At 39.9% G+C, this 22,115-nt stretch overlaps 1 protein-coding gene and 1 non-coding gene across 3 annotated transcripts in view; both read left to right on the top strand.

Annotated features, from left to right (window-relative positions):
- PRKCQ (protein kinase C theta) overlaps positions 1-22,115 on the top strand; it is a 152,601-nt gene that overhangs the window by 90,728 nt on the left and 39,758 nt on the right. For both annotated transcript variants that reach the window (XM_027560159.1, XM_027560160.1), the window contains exon 12: positions 1,855-2,028. In XM_027560159.1, coding sequence (XP_027415960.1) covers positions 1,855-2,028 — 174 coding nt within the window. The remainder of the gene's footprint in view (positions 1-1,854; positions 2,029-22,115) is intronic.
- Positions 5,315-5,387, top strand: TRNAF-GAA. Its single transcript has one exon. It is a non-coding gene; the product is annotated as a tRNA-Phe (tRNA).

The following is a 22,115-nucleotide window of genomic DNA, read 5'->3' as shown; positions in this document are numbered from 1 at the left end:
ACGACTGAAGTGACTTAGCAGCAGCAGCAGCAGAGTGACTCACACTTTCACCTTCATGCCTGAATTCTCATCTAAGCTCTACCCTCTCTTATCAAGCCAGCTACCCCCAAACCTGTCTGCATTGTATTATTTTAAACATAGACACATGCACTTTCACTATTGGTGTGTCATCATGAACTTCAGCATTCCTCAAAAGTCACTAAAAGAAGCAAACAATGAGTGGGTTTTTTGAAGTATAGTTGCTTTACGGTATTATATTAGCTTCCGAAGTGTTGTAACATAGTGATTCAGTAGTTTTATAGATTGTACTCTAAAGTTACTACAGAATAATGGCTCTGTTTTGCTGTGAGATTCAATATATCCCTGTTGCTTATTTATTTTACACAGAGCAGTTTGTACCTCTTAATTCCATGCCCTTGTCTTGGCCCTCCTCCCCCCGACTGGAAACCACTGGTTTGTTCTCTATATCTGTGAGTCTGCTTCTGTTTTGTTACACACATTCGTTTTGGTTTTAGATTCCAATGACTGTCATTCAGAAGGCATTTTAGGGTTCACAAGTCGCTTCCCCACCTGGATGTGTGATTTTCGCAACAGTCCTGTAAGTCAGCAGTGTGGTGACAGTTATGGCTTTTCCACGTTAGGGAACTGAAGCCCAGGGAGGTTCCTTTGTGAGCCCACATTCCCACAGCCAGTAAATGTCTGTGGAACGAGGCCAGAGCTGCGGCTTTCTGTCTCCTCAGGCCGTGTCCTCACTACCGTCAGTTGTCTGTGGCTTGCATCATCTGCAAGAGTGCAGGCTGGAGCAACCCTCCATTGTAAGCCATCTGGTGTCCTGTCTTATAAGATGCCTGAAATTGAGTGGAAAAAGTCAGCTTTGGAGTCAGATTTTCCACTGAGTAGCTCTGTGAGTTTGAGAAAGTTATCCTTTGACCCTAGGTTTCTGTTATTATTACTATCTGTACTAAAATTAGATAGCATGCATAAAGCCTGTAGCAGAATGTCTGACACATAGTAGGTCTTGAAGATAATGTTAGTGTCTGTGCCGTCAGAGGAAATGCTATGCATTCTTTAAGTACATCAGGACAGTTGGATTTCTCACGTATGCTTTTTGGCCTTGAAAAAGTGGATAAAACGTGGAGTAAGGTTTTATGCTCATTTTTATTGATTATTTCAAAAGCAGTCAAGTCTTCCTCTTCATTGCTCACTGCTGCTTCCTCAATACATATTTTTCTCTGATTTTTTTTTTATAAACTTAGGTCTCTGGGCAGACAGGACACTTTTAAAAAAAATGTTATTGGCGTATAGCTGATTTAGTGCTGTGTATCTGCTGTACAGTAAAGTGAATCAGCTACACAAGTACACGTATCTCCTCTTCTCTGGATTTCCTTCCCATTTCAGTCCAAGCATTGGGTAGCGTTCCCTCAACTGTATAGTGGGTTCTCATTGGTTATCTGTTTTATCCATAGCAGTGTGTGTGTATCAATCCCAACCTCCTAATCTATCCCCCTTGATGTCCATGCTTTTGTTCTCTATATCTGTGTCTCTGTTTCTGCTTTGCAAATAGGTTCATCTGTACGATTTTTCTAGATTCCACTTTTTTAAACAGAATCCTTTCAGGGGCTGAGAATAACCCATCCGATTTTGTGAAACCCTTTGAAAGGTAGAGTGGATGAAGCTGTTAATAGCATCCCACGCCAGGAAAACTCGGTTTGTCTCTATAAAGGGGATAGAGGAGGATTGGAGAATTAATTCTGTTTCCACCTCCAGTACATCTCTCTCAGCATGTCATGACTCTTCTTTATCGAGTGTCAATCCAAATGCTAAAATAACTCTGCTTCTTCTCCTTCCTTCCAGGTCTTCCTAGCAGAGTTCAAGAAAACCAATCAGTTTTTCGCAATAAAAGCCTTAAAGAAAGATGTGGTTTTGATGGACGATGACGTGGAGTGCACAATGGTAGAGAAGAGGGTCCTCTCCTTGGCCTGGGAGCATCCGTTCTTAACACATATGTTCTGCACGTTCCAGACCAAGGTAAGGCTTCTGCCCAGATGGTCCTTCATCTCTACATCCTCAACCAGTAGGTCGGGGTGCTCCTGCAGAACAGGAGACGTGGGGCGCTCACTCCATGTATTTCTTCTTTGAGTCCACCTTCCATCCATCTAAGCAAGCCTTTAACAGTTGTTTAGAGGGGAAGAAACTTGTTTGAAAAGAAACAAGTTTTCTTGTTTGGAAAAATGCAGGAAACTTGAATTTTCTAATGCATTTGACTGGGGAAAGGGCCTTCTGGTTTTGCTTTCTTTCTTTTTAGAATTCAGTTTAATTTCTATAACAAGGATTCTAAGCAGTGTGTGATTTGCTTAACAAAGCAGTGCTTTGTGAAAGGGAAAAGGTGTGACATCTGTTCATCTACCATACATGTATTTCAGGAGACAAAATTTGGAAAAATGGATCAAAATGTGTGTGTACTCTTATTTCCCTTTAAAAGGCCAGTAGAAGATCATCCTTTAGAGCATACTTTACCAGGAACTGAGCAGTCAGATAAAACTGTGAATTTTGTCAAAAATGCCTCTTATTTTGGGAGAATGTTCCTCCTGATCTGCTTTATCTTTATAATTAAAAAAAAAAAAAAAGCACTTTTTTTCTAACTTAAAAGTTATTCAGGATGATTTTAGAAAATTTGCTTATTTGCTTAAAGAAAATCATATATATCCCATTACTTGGGTATAGTCGCCATTACTATGTCGAAGTTTATCCTTCTAGATTTCCCCCCCATTCGGTTTATAAAAATAAAAATAACCCGTTAGTGTAAATACCTCCTGCTCTGTAACTTGCACTTTAACACTCTGTACATTTCCTGACATCTGTAGATATCCTTCTGCAATGTGGTTTATCTCATTAGGCTAATTCTAAACTTTGTTCTGATTTAAATAACACTGAAATGAACATTCCTGTAGATCAGTCATCTGTATAAACATTATGGTTTTCTATTTTTCTACTGTACTTCACCCTGTCCGCATGGGTAAGGCCTAGAATTGTGTTGTATGTAGCCAAGAATAATAAGCAGACCCATGGGGAGCTGTGTGGTTAAGATCCAAAGAAAATGAGGAAGTTTTTCTCTTGTTCTATTTCAAGCCTTGATGATAATGTACTACCTTAGTATAAGTAGCATCTTCTGCCTCCAGCCACAGAAGTGTTAGTGGGGAAACTGGGAATCAGCCAGTAAATGTGGACGGTCACTTAGGGATTTCGTCACCACTTCTCCAGCTGCCAATAGACTCTCAAGTGTTTAATTAGGGAATAGATGAGTAAATGTACTTAGCTAAAATAAGGAAAGATATAAGCATCTGAATGCAGAGTTCCAAAGAATAGCAAGGAGAGATAAAAAAGCCTTCCTCAGCGATCAATGCAAAGAAATAGAGGAAAACAACAGAATGGGAAGGACTAGAGATCTCGTCAAGAAAATTAGAGATACCAAGGGAACATTTCATGCAAAGATGGGCTCGATAAAGGACAGAAATGGTATGCACCTAACAGGAGCAGAAGATATTAAGAAGAGGTGGCAAGAATACACAGAAGAACTGTACAAAAAAGAGCTTCACGACCCAGATAATCACGATGATGTGATCACTGACCTAGAGCCAGACATCTCAGAATGTGAAGTCAAGTGGGCCTTAGAAAGCATCACTGCGAACAAAGCTAGTGGAGGTGATGGAATTCCAGCTGAGCTATTTCAAATTCTAAAAGATGATGCTGCGAAGGTGCTGCACTCAATATGCCAGCAAATTTGGAAAACTCACCAGTGGCCACAGGACTGGAAAGGGTCAGTTTTCATTCCAATCCCAAAGAAAGGAAATGTGAAAGAATGCTCTAACTACCACACAATTGTACTCATCTCACACGCTAGTAAAGTAATGCTCAAAATTCTCCAAGCCAGGCTTTAGCAAAACGTGAACCGTGAACTTCCAGATGTTCAAGCTGGTTTTAGAAAAGGTAAAGGAACCAGAGATCAAATTGCCAACATCTGCTGGATCATGGAAAAAGCAAGAGAGTTCCAGAAAAACATCTATTTCTGCTTTATTGACTATGCCAAAGCCTTTGACTGTGTGGATCACAATCAACTGTGGAAAATTCTCAAAGAGATGGGAATACCAGACCACTTGACCTGCCTCTTGAGAAACTTGTATGCAGGTCAGGAAGCAACAGTTAGAACTGGACATGGAACAACAGACTGGTTCCAAATAGGAAAAGGAGTATGTCAAGGCTGTATATTGTCACCCTGCTTATTTAACTTTTATGCAGAGTACATCATGAGAAACGCTGGGCTGGAAGAAGCACAAGCTGGAATCAAGATTGCCGGGAGAAATATTAATAACCTCAGATATGCAGATGACAGCACCCTTGTGGCAGAAAGTGAAGAGGAACTAAAAAGCCTCTTGCTGAAAGTGAAAGAGAAGAGTGAAAAAGTTGGCTTAAAGCTCAACATTCAGAAAATGAAGATCATGGCATCTGGTCCCATCACTTCATGGCAAATAGATGGGGAAACAGTGGAAACAGTGTCAGACTTTATATTTTTGGGGCTCCAAAATCACTGCAGATAGTGATTGCAGCCATGAAATTAAAAGGCGCTTAATCCTTGGAAGGAAAGTTATGACCAACCTAGGTAGCATATTTAAAAGCAGAGACTTTACTTTGCCAACAAAGATCCGTCTAGTCAAGACTATGGTTTTTCCAGTGGTCATGTATGGATGTGAGAGTTGGACTGTGAAGAAGGCTGAGCGCCGAATTGATGCTTTTGAACTGTGGTGTTGGAGAAGACTCTTGAGAGTCCCTTGGACTGCAAGGAGATCCAACCAGTCCATTCTGAAGGAGATCAGCCCTGGGATTTCTTTGGAAGGACTGGTGCTAAAGCTGAAACTCCAGTACTTTGGCCACCTCATGCAAAGAGTTGACTCATTGGAAAAGACTCTGATGCTGGGAGGGGTTGGGGGCAGGAGGAGAAGGGGACGACAGAGGATGAGATGGCTGGATGGCATCACTGACTCAATGGACGTGAGTCTGGGTGAACTCCAGGAGTTGGTGATGGACAGGGAGGCCTGGCATTCTGCGATTCATGGGGTCGCAAGAGTCGGACGTGACCGAGCGACTGAACAATGTCTATTTTTATTCTACTATTGCCTATTTCAGTTCAGTTCAGAGTCTTCACAATGCTTCAAGTACAGTATGCGATCACTGAGTGCTTTCTCATGGTCCGGGTTTCCACTGTAAAGGATATAGAAATAATATTGTCTCTGACCTAGAGAATTTCATACTCTGTGGAGCTGAAATAGCTCTGTTGGGAGAGTGTTAGACTGAAGATCTAAAGGTCCCTGGTTCAGTCCCGGGTTTCGGCAGGCAAGCACTTCTTTTGTGGCTTCCCTGGTGGCTTAGATGATAAAACGTTGCCTGCAGTGCGGGAGACCCAGGTTCGATCCCTGGGTTGGGAATATCCTCTGGAGAAGGAAATGGCAACCCACTCTAGTACCCTTGCTTGGAAAATTCCGTGGACAGAGGAGCCTGGTAGGCTATAGTCCATGGGGTTGCAAAGAGTCAGACACGACTGAGCAACTTCACTTTCACTTTCAAAGAGGCGACAATGATACTTCTAATGGTGTAAGTAATTTTTTTAATATAAATTTATTTTAATTGGAGGTTAATTACTTTACAATATTGTATTCGTTTTGCCACATATCAACATGAATCCGCCACAGGTATACACGTGTTCCCCATCCTGAACCCCCTTCCCACTTCCCTCCCCGTACCATCCCTCTGGGTCATCCCAGTGCACCAGCCCCAAGCATCCAGTATCATGCATTGAACCTGGACTGGTGATTTGCTTCATGTATGATATTATACATGTTTCAATGCCATTTTCCCAAATCATCCCACCCTCTCCCATAGAGTCCAAAAGACTGTTCTATACATCTGTGTCTCTTTTGCTGTCTCTGCTGACTTTTAAGTACCAGAGCTGAGAAAAACTAGAAATTAGAATTTGAATAGGCAGTAAAGGTCTTGGGCAACAGAAGTGTCGAGGCTATAAGAAGGCATGAAGGAAGAAAGGGATTGTGATCAGCTGTTTAAGTAGGCTTATGTTTTTACAGCAGAAAGGAGTTTCGGATTCCTGGTAATGAGGGTTACAGAGATTTCCTGCTAGAGGGTTCCTCCTGGAGATGAGATATATCTGTTGGTCTTGGATGGTGCATATTTCACTGAAAGACAAAATCCGGAACTCTGCCCAACTCTCTTGGTCAGTGTTCTAGATTTGCTGTGCGCCCTGGGGGTTACTTAGTCTCACTTTTCCTCTTGGAATATTGTGAGGCTTTTATCAAAATGCTAAATGCACCTCAGACCAGGCTTCTAGGAAATCAAATTTCTCTTGGCACCTTTTCCTGCTGTCGTTTTTTATTGGAATGTAATTGGTTTACAATATTGTTAGTTTCAGCTGTACAATGAAGTGAATCAGCCATGTGTATCCATATATCCCCCACCCACCCCTCCAGGCCATCACAGAGCACAGAGCTGCACTCCCTGTGCTGTACAGCTGCCTCCCACTAGCTGTTTTTATGTATTTGTTTGATTGTTGTTTTCATATCTTATAGAGAAGGCTACCATTAAGTCCATTTTGTAAAAAATAGGCATATTTCTGTCTCTGATTGTCAATTCTCAGGGATTATTTACATTTTTCCTTGATATAGGAAATGCTGTTAAAATTCCAAGACTATGGAATGCCTTACCAAAACCAGAGCAGTAAATGCACGAGAAAAAACGTTATAGAATTTACACGTAAAATGTAAAAATGACTGTCTCACTACGTTTCAAAAAGTTCTTTTAGAGATGGGGGGAGGGGGAGGCAAAGCTTACATTATTACACTTTCTGAAGGACCCTCAGTTGTTTTGAGACACCTTGATTTTTAAATTTAATTTTTGATAGTGTACAGATGCTGTGCAGTATTATAAGTTATAGGTGTACAATTCAGTGATTCACAATTTTCAAAGATTATACTCTATTTATAGTTATTACAAAATATTTAGATTGCCCATGTTGTGCAATATATCCTTGTAGCCCATTTTGTGCCTAATAGTCCTGATTTATTTAAACCTTGTATGTCAAACAAAATAACCAGATGCCACAGGTGAGTGTAAAAAGCAGCAATTTACATGAATAATGATTTCCTCTGGCTAAGTTTAGAATGTAGTCAGTTGGGAAAAGGGCCTTACTTCTGGATTTTGTCTGCTTGCTTATTGTTTAGAATTTGGTTTTAACTTCTATAACAATGAGGATTTGAAGCAGTCAAAGACTGCTTGTCTACTTGAATTTTTTTGATTCCATACAAATTTTAGGATTATTTGTTCTTGTTCTGTGAAAAATGTCATGAGTATTATGATAGATAATGCATTAAATCTTTAGATGGTTTTCAGTAGTAAGGACATTGTCACAATACCAATTCTTTCAATCCACGAACACAGGGTATTTTCCACATTTTCTTTGTATCATGTTGAATCTACTACATTAATGTCTTTTAGTTTTCAGAATACAGGTCTTCCACCTCTTAAATTAATCCCTAGGTATTTGATTCTTTTTTGATGCAACTGTAAACAAGATCGTTTTGCTTTTTCTTTACAACAGTTCAGTATTAGTATACAAAATGCATTGTATTTCCGCATATCAATTTTGTATCCTGCAACTTTATTGATTAGCTCTAATAGTTTTCTCACTGTATCTTTAGGGTTTTCTATGTGTAGTATCATATGATCTGCAAATAGTGACAGTTTTACTTTCTCCTTTCCAATTTGGAAAGAGTTCCAGCAGTTCCCCCACATGTTTGGCAGATGCCTTAAGGTTAGTAAATGGTCTAAATGTCCTTTAAATCACTGTTTCTTTCCATGTGTCCCAAGGTGGGCAAGTCTGTGCACAGGGCTTTCAGGGGTACCTTCCTACTGCAGACCACAGTGTTAGAGGTGGATCCTAGTTTTCTTTTTAATTGGAAGATAATTGCTTTACAATGTTTTGTTGGTTCTGCTGTGCAACAATGTGAATAGACATAAGTAGACATACATCCCCTCCACCCAGCCCTCTAGGTTCCTGGTAATGCTGGGTCTCGGTCCCTCTATCATTTCTTGAGCAGAAGAAAGGTTAGCCCTCAGTCAGCCCTCAGTTCTTCAGGAGGAATTGCTTTCTGTGTAGATCAGTGTGTTCATAGGAGGACTCTTTTAACTGTGCTGGCAAATTAAAATCTATCAGAAACTAATCAATCATAAAACTTTGAAAATACACTTCATAAATCTCTTTGGAAAGTCACCGCTAATTCAACAAATGTGGTTTCTTGTGGACCTACTGTTTGTTAATTTCTATATTTCCCCAACAGAGGCAAGACTCAAACTATAGGTTCTCAGTAGCTAGCTTGGAAGAATAGTAGTCTGCTTTCTTGATTTTAAGATGCTATTAGTATTAGATGCCCTATTTTCTTGATACACAAAATTATTTTAAAAACTAGGAGCCACGTCTCTGAAATTGTCTAAATGTGAATTGACATGTATGTCAATTAGAAATTGCATTGGCTGCTAGTAATAGAGACTGGAAACAATGATTTAAATGAGACAGAAGTGTTTGTCAATCTCTTCATATGAAAGGAGTTAGTTCCATGATGTCCAAGACCCAGGAACCATCTACTGCACTGGGTTCTCATCCTGAAGAGTACTCCTCAGTCCAGTAGGGACTGGAGAAGCCCAGCTGTCACAGCCACATTCTAGGGAGGAAAGAACAACCCTGTACCTGCTTAGTCTTCTTTATCAAGTCACTTTTGGAAAAGACTTACAAAAAGCTGCTGTTTACCTCTCTCTCTGACTCTTCTATAGCTCTAAGGAGAGCTGGAAAGTTGAATCTTTAAGGTGAGCACACCATCATCCAGAATAATATTTTTTCCTAAGAAAGAGAGGCAACCAGACATTTCTGCTCTAACATATTTTTAGTTTGAAATATATGATTCAAACTAGCTTTATTGAAGTCAATTTAGCATCAGATAATTTCCTAGGAACCTTAAATTTAAGATAATATACTTAATTCTGTAATCCCAGTGAAGTAGATATTATTCCATTTTACCTATGAGAAAACTGAAGCTAGGAAAGATGAACTTTATCTTAAGGCCACTGAGATGGAAACAGCATACAATCTTACCAGGGCATCTTTGTCCAGATATGGGATTCCTATATATTCATACCATGTAAGTGTCTTAGTGGAGAAGGCAATGGCACCTCACTCCAGTACTCTTGCCTGGAAAATCCCCATGGACGGAGGAGCCTGGTGGGCTGCAGTCCATGGGGTCGCTAAGAGTCAGACACGACTGAGCGACTTGACTTTCACTTTTCACTTTGATGCATTGGAGAAGGAAATGGCAACCCACTCCAGTGTTCTTGCCTGGAGAATCCCAGGGACAGGGGAGCCTGGTGGGCTGCTGTCACAGAGTCGGACACGACTGAAGCGACTTAGCAGCAGCAAGTGTCTTAGTGATATGTCATCTCTGTAGTATCTAAATGTTCACCTACAGGGGGAAAAAAACACACAGAAAAATAGTTTTCTTCTGTTTCATTATACTAGAGTAAAAGTTCAATAACTCGAGTACCCAAAGTTTCTCTGATCTAACTTGATAACCCTAGGTGTTGGGGGGGGGGTGTGGGGGAAGGCTTTGGAAAGTGTTAAAAACACAAAATTCAACTGAGTAAATTTAGAGATCTAATTATGTTTTTGCAATAATTCATGAATCGAATAGCATCCTATTTAGGAAGCAGAAAGGAGCACTGAGGACCTGTATGAAATGGAAGACTTTTATGGGCAGAAAGTGGGGACAAGGAAAGAACAGTGTTTCAGGCAAGGTCACTTCCTCACAAGTGCTGATCAGGAAGTTCCAGACTGGGGAAGGTTAGAATTGCAGGTAGGTTAGATGTTAAGTCTCCATTTAGAGATGTGGGCTTAGCACGAGTAATTCCATTTGGGGACTATTTTATCAACAATCACACCCCTCCCCTTTTGACCAGACCGTCAGCTTAACTGGAAGATAGATCAAAATTTAAGGTATTAGCAGTACTCCCAGCTGCCGTCCTGAAGTTCCCGTGGTTTTTTGATGGTCGTTTGTGTGCTATTCACAGGCCACAGGGTTCAGGGTCACCATTTTTAAGTCAGGCATCCTCTTCCTTTTTGGAAATTCCACGTTGAGGGAGATGGTTCACCTGAGGGTCAGTGCCTACAAACATGAATTTAAAGCCTTTGAAAGAACACAGCATTCCAGGAGACTCTTGTGACTATGGAAAGTAGGATAATTCCCAGTAGTTGGAGTGCTGCCAAACTAATGAAGAAAAAACAAAAAAGATCCCATTGAAAGAGTCACCTTTTCAAGCCAAGTGGGTGTTGTTCAGCGTTTTTCTGTAACTGAGTTTCAGCTTCCACAGACATGTTAATCCGGGTGCCACAGGTTGTCTTGACTTGTGAAGTAGAATCCTGCCAAAGGAAGGGGGAGGTCTCCTCATTTATGTAGAGCCTGAATAGAAAGTTCCCCAAGTTTGGGGTGGCTAGATAGAGGGAAGGAAACAGACCAGGGCTTTCTAACATCATGGACAGATCAGAGTTTCTGATGAGAAATCCAGCGATCTGAAAGGATTCCACCCCCACACCCAAGCAATAGCTTGGGGGATGGTGTTCTCTTTCCAAGTCAAGGCCAGAGTCAAGGAAAGGCGCTGAAGAAGAGAGGGTTGCATGTTTGGCTACCCAGTAATGCACCTCAACATTGGCTACTTCTCTTCCCAGTCGATTCGATTCTGAGGTCTTGAGCGGGTGGACAGGACCCAGTATCAGGTGAGATGTACACCCAAGGTTCAAGTCCCTGCAGTTTGGCTCCCGTCTGGTTAGTGAGGAAGATCTGGGATCGTCCCTTGCCAGGAGACGCAAGGGCAGTCTTTGTTCTTTGGGATTCCAAATCAGAAGGGTGGGAGGAAATTGGAAACAGTAGTTTGGAGAGTCATAACCAGTCAATTAAGGGAACTGGAAGTATTCAAGATCTACTCCAAGTTACAGAGATGTTACAAAGTCTCCAAAGTAGTTCCCAGGATTAGGCTCTGATATCTACAGAAATAGAGTTTTCTTCTCTGTAATCACTGTTCTCTTAACCAAAGAGCATTAACAGTAAACCCAATTTGTTTGCATTAAACTTGGCCTGATTAATTACATAAGTGCAGCAAGAATAGCGCTGGGCCACTTATACTCTTTTAAAAACTGTTTCCTATAAAGGAACCTCAGGCTGAACTCTTAAGCCTCTGAAGCCAGGTAGCCAAAATCTCACAATCCAATTTTACCTGCAATACCTGTAACTTTGGGTGAGTTCCTCTCTTATTGAGGTCTGAAAAAATATCCTGGAGTTCTATGGACCTACCAGGAAATTACCTTTTTTACTCTCCTGTTTAGTTCACAGGAATCTTGGTACCAGTCCAATTTTTCCAAAGGATTTTATTGACCCCCCCCCCCCACCCTGCAAAGTGAATCTTAGTTATTTTCAGCTGTCTGGTCATATCTGAGTCTATACACATCTCTCTCGTATATACTATTACAGTCAATGCCTTGGTAATAATACCAATGTAATCAATTGTGCCCTGTTACAACGACAGATTCTCACTAAACTTATGTAAAATAGCTATTTTGCTTTAAAAAGAACACTTGAGAGTTTCTGGGTTCTGGAAGAATCAGAGAAAACGTTTCATCTTTGTTTACAACGGTATACTTTACCTCATTGTTGTAGGTCATGTTACTGCAAGAGCAATCTCAAATCTGGAAAAACAAAATATTAAGGTGCCAGCAATGTTTCAAATAAGAAATTCTAACCATCCTCCTCCGTTCATTCAGTCTCGTGTTATTAATTCTTGTTCTACTTGAATCCAGTTTTTCATTAGTTCTGGAAACGTTTACCCAGTTGTGTGAACCAAAGTTATCACTAACCTGTATTTGCAGAGTCCTTTCCATGAATTTCTTTAAAGATGAAGCACTTTTGAAGAAATACTTTTGCAAAAGCATCTGAGTAAAACAATAACTCTCTGTAAATGACACACTTACAAATGACTATAGTTAAAGATCTGATAAGAGTTCATGTGATAAGGAAATAGTTATTCTGTGATTAACATTTTAAGGTGGTAACTGGAAGTATGGCTGATTACATTATCCCAGGACATGTGAATTTTGAGAATACTTATATATCTATAGAAATACAACTTAAAGGAGGCTTCATTTCAGTTCAGTTGCTCAGTCGTGTCCGACTCTTTGCGATCCCATGAGTTGCAGCACGCCAGGCCTCCCTGTCCATCACCAACTCCCAGAGTTCACTCAAACTCAGTCCATCGAGTCGGTGATGCCATCCAGCCATCTCATCCTCTGTTGTCCCCTTCTCCTCCTGCCCCCAATCCCTCCCAGCATCAGAGTCTTTTCCAATGAGTCAACTCTTCGCATGAGGTGGCCAAAGTACTGGAGTTTCAGCTTCAGCATCAGTCCTTCCAGTGAACACCCAGGACTGATCTCCTTTAGAATGGACTGCTTGGATCTCCTTATTACCTTTTATATGATAGGCCTTCCTATGCAATTTAATGTATCAAATAAGCCTAGTTAGTTCAACATCTCTCTTTCTCTAAGGAGAGAAAACAAATCTTTTGAAATGTTCCAGGGGCCCTCTGGAAAATCTCAAAGTTGGTTTGAGGTCAAAAAGATTACATTTAGAATTTGATTTGTATACCTGTGGCGGATTCATTTTGATATTTGGCAAAACTAATACAATTATGTAAAGTTTAAAAATAAAATAAAATTTAAAAAAAATAAAAGAATTTGATTTGGGAGAAGTTTGTCAAAAACACCAAAAAGTTTAAAAATACTTGGTCAAATAAGATCATAGTTCACTGTGAAGTAATAGTTATCCATTCAAACAAGGGGATAAAGACTTTGCAGGTAAATATAGAAAGTTGTGTAATTATTAGAAAGATGGTAATGATAACCCTATATTCGAGACAGCAAAAGAGACACATGTAAAGAACAGACTGTTGGGAGAAGGCGAGGGTGGGATGGTTTGAGAGAATAGCACTGAAACATGTTTATTACCATATGTGAAATAGATCGCCAGTCCAGGTTTGATGCATGAGACAGGGTGCTCAGGGCTGGTGAACTGGGGTGACCCTGAGGGAGAGGATGGGGGACACATATACACCCATGGCTGATTCATGTCAATGTATGGCCAAAAAACCATTCCAATATTGTAATTAGCCTCCAATTAAAATAAATTAAATTTTAAAAAGTTTCATAGTTGTTTAAAATGTCTCTCTTAGTAGAGAAGACTCAGAATTACTCAAGTAATCAAAGACCTAATCAAGATAATGAGAATCACAGGAATTTATTTTGAAGACCCTTTCACAGCTGCGTACCAGAAGCAGACCAATAGTGCAAAAGAACTTTTCCTTTTAAGAAAAAGCAACTTTAATTTTGACTAAAACTCTTTTACTTAAATAAATTCATTCGGATCATGGATAGCTTAACCACGCATAAAATTCAGCTCCCAAGACTCTCTTTCCCACAAACTTTCTACAGTTGTTTTCTATGTTTATTCCTTCTTTCCATTCTTGAAATAACCATTCTGCATTTAGGACAAAATTGCCTTCTGTTTCCTCAACAAAAATACATCTCTATTCTTCATCCCTACCATTGTCAAATCACACATCCTACTATCCTTGCATCCAGAGATATTTCCCCTTACTATTTCTAATAGCTTTAATTATAATATAATGTTTAACCCTAAAAAGGGAGAAGGCAATGGCACCCCACTCCAGTACTGTTGCCCGGAAAAATCCCATGGATGGAGGAGCCTAGTGGGCTGCAGTCCATGGGGTCGCTAAGAGTTGGACACGACTGAGCAACTTCACTTTCACTTTCCACTTTGATGCATTGGAGAAGGAAATGGCAACCCACTCCAGCGTTCTTGCCTGGAGAATCCCAGGGACGGGGGAGCCTGGTGGGCTGCCGTCTATGGGGTCTCACAGAGTTGGACACAACTGAAGTGACTTAGCAGCAGCAGCAACCCTAAAAATACTTAATTTTAGTGAAAATCAAATAGTAAACAACTATAAAGTCTTATGTTAGCAGCTTTTCTTATTTTGTGGCTTGAAAGTTCTTAAAATTTCTTAAAACATGTTTTCTGATAGTAAATATTTCAGTATGGCACAAAAAAAGTTTACTAATAGACCCAAAAATCTTTAGTTGGTCTGTAAAAGCCCAAAGTAGATAAACCTGTATTAAGTAATTAGTGTTTCAGTATTTTATCTTATTTGGAAATTATCTAGATATTTAATGACTATCCATAATTTAACTTAGCAAAACTTGGGTTTCAGATTACCCCACAAAGTTTTGAGGAAACTATTTTACAAGTTACCTAAAACCTGTTATCCCATTTACATCAATTTGATTCATTTGTTCTAAATAATTATATTTACACTACCCACAAAAGCTTCATAAGACATTGGACAAATCATCCATCACCCCCTAAGATATTTTTCTTGCTAAAAAAACTTTGTAACAGAGATAACATGAACTTATTTGACCAGTAAAACAAGTAGAATTAAGTTGTACGTTTGCATTATTTTAGTGATAATAATTCAGAGCACATATTTTAGTTAACCCAACAAACTTCAACAAGCTTTTATTTACTAAAGATTACCTCTGATCATGTGAACTTGAGAAGCATTTGGACCAGTTTCTGTTATAGGTATACTTTGCTTTATTGAACTTCACAAATATTGCATTTTTTCCTTTAATAAATTAAAGCTTTATGGCAACCTTGCATTGAGCAAGTCTGTTGGTGACATTTTTCCAACAGCATTTTCTCACTTACGTCTGTGTCACATTTTGTATTCTTGCAATATTTCAAACTTTTATATTATTACATTACAGTCATCTTTGATGTTACTGTTGTAATTGTTTTGGGTATCATGAACTATGCCCATGTAAGACGGCAAACTTAACACATCATTGACCAGAGATGTATGAATACATCTTTTATTATATGAATGTTATTGACCGGAGATGTATCAGTATATTTTTAGAGCATGATACAATTAACAGCAGATGCTAGAGCTTAAAAGATTGATCAAGAATTCATTATATAACTTTCAGTTGTTGTTGTCATTCACATTTTACTCCATTAGGTTTTTGGTTCAAATTTGTGTCTATTATAAATACAGGTCTATTACCATAACACTTTCAAAAATGATGCATTACAAAATTTCTTATTTCTAAAAGAGCTCCCCACAAAGATCCACCTTGCCAACTATCAGGTAAAATAAAAGAACATATTCTAGAGAAAATAATACCCATAGGACTAAAAAGAATGTCTCCAGAAAGTGTAAAGTCTGTTCTTCCGGGGGGAAGCACAGTGAAGCCCAGTGTGTTTGTAATATGTGTTCTGTCCTTGCACAGAGGTGCCTCCTGTTGCACCTATCACACACTCAAAATATTCAGTTTATTTCAGTCGCTCAGTCGTGTCTGACTCTGTGCAACCCCATGGACTGCAGCATGCCAGGCTTCCATGTCCAACACCTACTCCTGGAGCTTACTCAAACTCATGTCCATTGAGTCGATGATGCCATCCAACCATCTCATCCTCTGTCATCCCCTTCTCTTCCTGCCTTCAATCTTTCCCAGCATCAGGGTCTTCTCCAGTGAGTCAGTTCTTTACATCTGGTGGCCACAGTATTGGAGCTTCAGCATCAATCATTCCAATGAATATTCAGGACTGATTTCCTTTAGGATGGACTGCTTGGAACTCCTTGCGGTCCAAGGGACTCTCAAGAGTCTTCTCCAACATCACAGTTCAAAAGCATCAATTCTTTGGCACTCAGCTTTCTTTATAGTCCAACTCTTACATCCATGCATGACTACTGGAAAAACTATAGCTTTGACTAGACAGACCTTTGTCAGCAAAGTAATGTCTCTGCTTTTTAATATGCTGTCTAAGTTGGTTGTAGCTTTTCTTCCAAGGAGCAAGCATCTTTTAATTTCATGGCTGTAGTTACCATCTGCAGTGATTTTGAAGTCCAGAAAAATAGTCTGAGCCACTTTCATCAAGAGGCTCTTTAGTTCCTCTTCACTTTCTGCTATAAGAGTGATGTCACCTGCATATTTGAGGTTATTGATATTTCTCCCATCAATCTTAATTCCAGCTTGTGCTTCATCCAGCCTGGCATTTTGCAAAATGTACTCTGCATATAAGTTAAATATGCAGAGTGACAATATACAGCCTTAACGTACTCCTTTCCCAATTTGGAACTAGTCTGTTGTTCCATGTCTGGTTCTAACTGTTGCTTCTTGATCTGCATACAGATTTCTCCAGAGGCAGGTAAGGTGGTCTTGTATTCCCATCTCTTTCAGAATTTTCCACAGTTTGCTGTGATCTACATGGTCAAAGGCTTTGGTGTAATCAATAAAGCAGAAGTAGATGTTTTTCTGGAATTCTCTTGCTTTTTCTATGATCCAGTGGATGTTGGCAATTTGATCTCTGGTTCCTCTGCCTTTTCTAAATCCAGCTTGAACATATGGAAATTCATGGTTCATGTACTGTTGAAGCCTGGCTTGGAGAATTTTGAGCATTACTTTGCTCAAAGTAGTGTGTGTGATGAGTGCAATTGTGCAGTAGTTTGAACATTCTTTGGCATGGCCCTTCTTTGGGATTGGAATAAAACCACCTTTTCCAGTCCTGTGGCCACTGCTAAATTTTCCAAATTTGCCGGCACATTGAGTGAAGCCCTTTCACAGCATCATCTTTTAGGATTTTAAATAGCTCAACTGGAATTCCATCACTTCCACTATCAGAATGTTTTAATAAGACATGTACAAAGTTTCCAATAAATACAGTAAGTGCAAAAAAAGTGTTGATACTGACTTAAACACAGGTGTTTCAATATTCACTCACATAGCAAATCGCTGGCCGCAGGTGCTGGTTTCTGCAAAAATGCCCCTGTTGGTAACGTGTTCATTGGCACACGTTCAGCGTGTTCTGACTGCTTCACTGACCGGCCGTTTCTCCGTCTCTCCCCTTCTCTTCAGGTCCCCTAGTGTCTGAGGCATGAAGTTGAAAGTAGAACAGTTAATAACCCTACAGTGGCCTCTAAAGTTCAGTGACAGAAAAAGACACACATTACTCACTTTTAAGTCAAAAGCTAGAAAGAATTAGGCTTTGGGATGAAGGCGTGTTGGAAGGTAAGATATATCGAAAGATAGGCCTCTTGCACCAACCGTTAGTCCAGGTGTGAACATAAAGGAAGTTAAAAGTGCAACTCCAGGGAACACAGGAGTGATAAGAAAGTGAAACATCATTACGATGGCTGTGGAGGAAAGTTTAATAGTCTGGATCACTCACATCAGCCACACTATTCTCTTAAGCCAAAGCCTAACCCAGAGCAGGGCCCTGCTCGCTCCATCTGTGTGAGAGCCAGGAGAGGAAGGGAGCGGCAGAAGGAAAGTCTGAAGCCAGCAGAGGTTGGTTTGTGAGGTTTAAGAAGCCATACACATAACATGAGAGTTTAAGGTGAAGTGGCAAGTGCTGATGTAGAAGCTACTGCAAATTACCTAGAAGGTCTAGATTATCTAGAAATTATCTAGAAGGTCTAAGATAATTAACAAAGGCTACACCAGCAGATTTTCAATGCAGATGATACAGTGTTATATTAGAAGAAGATGCCATCTAGGACTTTCATAGCTCCAGAGAAGTCAGTGCCTGGTGTCAAAGGACAAACCGACTCTCTTATTAGGTGCTAATGCAACTGTGACTTTAAGTTAAAAGCAATGGTCATTTACCACTCCAAAAATCCTAGAACCCTTAAGAATTATGCTAAATCCACCCTGCCTGTGCTCTGTAAATGGAACAACAAAGCCTGAATGACAGCACCTCTGTTTCCAGCATGGTTTACTGAATATTTTAAATTTACTGTTGAGATCTACTCAGAAAAAAAAATTCCTTTCAAAATACTACTGCTCCTTGATAATGCATGTGGTCTCCCAAGAGCTCTGATGGAGATGTACAATGAAATTACTGTTTTCATATCTGCTAGCACAACTTCCATTCTGCAGCCCAAGGACCAAGGTGTGATTTCAATTCTCAAGTCTTATTCTCTAACGTATACATTTTGTAAGGCGCTGCACCACAGATGTTCATTCCTGATGAATCTGGGCAAGTCAGTTGAAAACCTTCTGGAAAGGACTCCCCATTCTAGATACCCTTGAGGACGTTTGTGATTCCCGGGAAGAAATCAAAATATCAGCACCAACAGGAGTTTGAAAGAAGTTGATTCCAACCTTAATGGATGACTTTTAGGCATTCATGACCTTGGTGGAGGAAGTAATTGCAGATGTGGTGGAATTAGAAGTGGAGCCTGAAGATGTGACTGAATTGATACAATTTCATGATAAAACTTTAATGGATGAGGACTGACTTCAGTGGATGAGCAAAGAGTGGTTTTTGACTTAGAACCTAATTCTGGTAAAGATGCTGTGAAGATTGTTGAAATTGCAACAGAGCATTTAGAATATTTTATAAACTTAATTGTTAAAGCAGTGGCAGGGTTTGAGAGAATTGATCCCAATTTTGAAAGACATTCCATGCATAAAATGCTATCAAATAGCATTGCCCACTTTGGAGAGATCATTCATGAAATGAAGAGTCAATCAATAAACCACTCTTGTCTTATTTAAGAAATCAGCATAGCTACACCACCTTCAGCAGTCACCACCCTGCTTAGTCTGCAGCCACCAACACTGACGTAAAACCCTCAACCTGCAAAAAGATTATGGCTTCTTGAAGGCTCAGCTAGTGAGCATTTTTTTTTTTTTTTAGCAATAAAGTATTCTTAATTAAGGTACATACATTTTCAAGCATAATACTATTGCACACTTATAGCCCATGCTGCTGCTGCTGCTGCTAAGTCGCTTCAGTCGTGTCCAACTCTGTGCGACCCCACAGATGGCAGCCCACCAGGCTCCCCCGTCCCCGGGATTCTCCAGGCAAGAACACTGGAGTGGGTTGCCATTTCCTTCTCCAATGCAGGAAAGTGAAAAGTGAAAGTGAAGCCGCTCAGTCGTGTCCGACTCTTCTCGACCCCTTGGACTGCAGCCTACCAGGCTCCTCCGTCCATGAGATTTTCCAACTTATAGCCCATAGTATAGTGTAAATATGAGCCTTATATGCACTAGGAAATACAAAAATTCATGTGACTTGATTGATTGTGATATTAGTTTTTATTGTAGCTGTCTGAAACTGGACCTGTAATATCGCTGAGGTATGCCTGTGTATTTCTGGGAGACTTAGGAATACTTACTTCATATAAGTGCTTAATTCTCTTCAAACCAACTAAATGGAACTCGTTTTTTTTTTAAACAGTTTTAGTAATACCATTAGGAGGTGAAAAATAACCATACAACACGTGTATACAGACACATGAACATAAAGAGAGGTACAGAGACCTTACAGCTTTCATTTTAAAATTAATGGCATGAATCAGGTACAGTAACATTGCCTTCTCCAATAAGAAATTTACTACTTACAAAAGAGGCTGGATCTCAGTTGTTTACCTGGTAGAGAAATAAGTTAAAGTTACCTGCTCAGATGGCTAACGCATTTTCACTAAAGTTTGTGGGGAAGACATGTAGGAGATTTTTTGTTTTGTTTTGTTCACCTAAGTTTCAAATGGCAGAAAGTGAAGAGGAACTAAGGAGCTTCTTGATGAAAGTGAAAGAGGAGAGTAAAAAGGCTGGCTTAAAACTCAACATTCAAAAAATGAAGATCATTGCATCCAGTCCCATCACTTCATGGCAAAAAGATGGAGAAACAATGGGAACAGTGATGGCTTTTTGGGGGGGCTCCAAAATCACTGCAGATGGTGAATGCAGCCATGAGATTAAAAGACTCTTGCTCCTTGGAAGAAAAGTTATGACCAACCTAGACAGCATATTAAAAAGCAGAGACATTACTTTGCTGACAAAGGTCCATCTAGTCAAAGTTATGGTTTTTCCAGTAGTCATGTATGGATGTGAGATGGATCATAAAGAAAGCTGAGCACTTAAGAATTGATGCTTTTGAACTGTGGTGTTGGAGAAGACTCTTGAGAGTCTCTTGGACTGCAAGGAGATCCAACCAGTCCATCCTAAAGGAAATCAGTCCTGAATATTTATTGGAAGGACTGATGCTGAAGCCAAAGCTCCAATACTTTGGCCACCTGATGCAAAGAACTGACTCATTGGAGAAGACCCTGATGCTGGGAAAGATTGAAGGCAGGAAGAGAAGGGGACGATAGAGGATGAGATGGTTGAATAGCATCACCGACTCAGTGGACATGAGTTTGAGTGAGCTCCAGGAGTTGGTGATGCACAGGCAAGCCTGGCGTGCTTCAGTGCATGGGGTCACAAAGAATCGGACTCGACTGGGCGGCTGAACAGAAGTTTCCTTTTATTTTCTTACTGATAAGAATTACCTCCCTAAAGTTTAGATAACATTTACATCTCAAAGGCATGGGAATAGAATGCAGGTTCCTCCAAGAAGGACTTTGGTTTCCTAAGGCCAGAATTTCTATACGATTAATACATACAGGGCTTTTGAGATAAATAGGGGTGGCTGTGGCCTTGGTGGAAGGGATAGTTGAATTCTGAACTGCTTCTAGAGCTGAATTTCTAGTTTTCCACATTTTGTAAGATCATGACAGTAGCTCTTAATTCCACAAAGAATTGGGTTGCAGCTTAAATGACAGCTTACATTGATCTATCCCATCCCAACTAGATTATCCTTAATTCATTTTTTCCTTGTATATCATGGAGAAGATTTCTAACTAAAATGGATATCAAAAAATTTCTATGTTCTGGAGTTAGAGCTGTTTGCTTTTGAAATGTTTTAGTAAATCTTTTCACAAAGGCGATAGGTTTTTATTTCCCTCTGGGGTGTACACAGATTTATTTTGGCTTAAGGGAAGAGGCCTAAAAGAAAAAAATTTCTGTGATGCTGTCAGTATCAACTGCCAATTTCTGACCAACTTCTTATCACTGAGCTAGTTTTTTAAAAAATCCTTGGAAATATCTCACCAGTTTTTAGTCGGGGCAAACAGCAAATATTTCTTGCAGTATAGAACCATCCCTTGTACTTAAGAGGTGTCCCCAAAGTGGATATAAAAGTTACTGTCTTTTCCTTTCTCATGGATTGATAAAGATCCAGGAGAGCTAATTCAGGGAAGAGTTCTCTCCTGAGCTGCCTTCTGCCAGTTTTCCTGGGATCCCATATGCAGGCTTGAAGTGGGGTGTACAGTAGAGAGTGTGTCTCTGGAATCTACCAAAACTGGGTCATTGTTTCTCATTAATTTAAATTTGAGTTAGCCTTAGCTGCTTAAGGGAATAATGTAGCAATTTACCAGAAAATCCCTCAGTCTCGACAATCCTGGGAGGGGCCTTTATGGAGGTCTTCCATTGAGGGTAGACATGGGGCTGTCTGCAAGTCCACTGACTTGGTGGACTTTTGTTTATGATCTTATGTTCTCTTCAGAGTAGAAAGACAATTTGGATCAGATTACTAGAATGAGTGTCCAGATAAAGGGGGACAGAAGGGAGCAGTTAAGGTTAGGTAATGTCTATCTTACAGTCTGTTTTACGCACCTCCTGTGTCTTTAGTATTTCATTAGCCTGTTGCAACAAATTTTTAATGACACCCCTTTGACATCTTGAAGCCTTTTGAAGGCTTCTGCATGCCAGCTAACACATCATTAACAGGAGACATATTAGTCCATCTTTTGCTACCTGAATATTATTGACCAGAGACTTATCAATATGTTTTTAGATCATGATACAGTTCACATCGCTGTGCAGAGTTGTTAAGAGCTTGAAGCTGATCGGAGGTTCATTATACAACATAATTGTCATTATCATTCACATCTGGCTCCATTAGGTTTTGGTTCCAACCTCGCGTATATTATAAACACAAGTTTATTACCAACATTTTCAAAAATGATGCATTGGGAAATTTCTTATTTCTAAAGAGCAT

Source organism: Bos indicus x Bos taurus, chromosome 13 (assembly GCF_003369695.1).
Source record: "Bos indicus x Bos taurus breed Angus x Brahman F1 hybrid chromosome 13, Bos_hybrid_MaternalHap_v2.0, whole genome shotgun sequence".
Lineage (NCBI taxonomy): Eukaryota > Metazoa > Chordata > Mammalia > Artiodactyla > Bovidae > Bos > Bos indicus x Bos taurus.
This window is presented reverse-complemented; position numbering and strand designations above follow the sequence as displayed.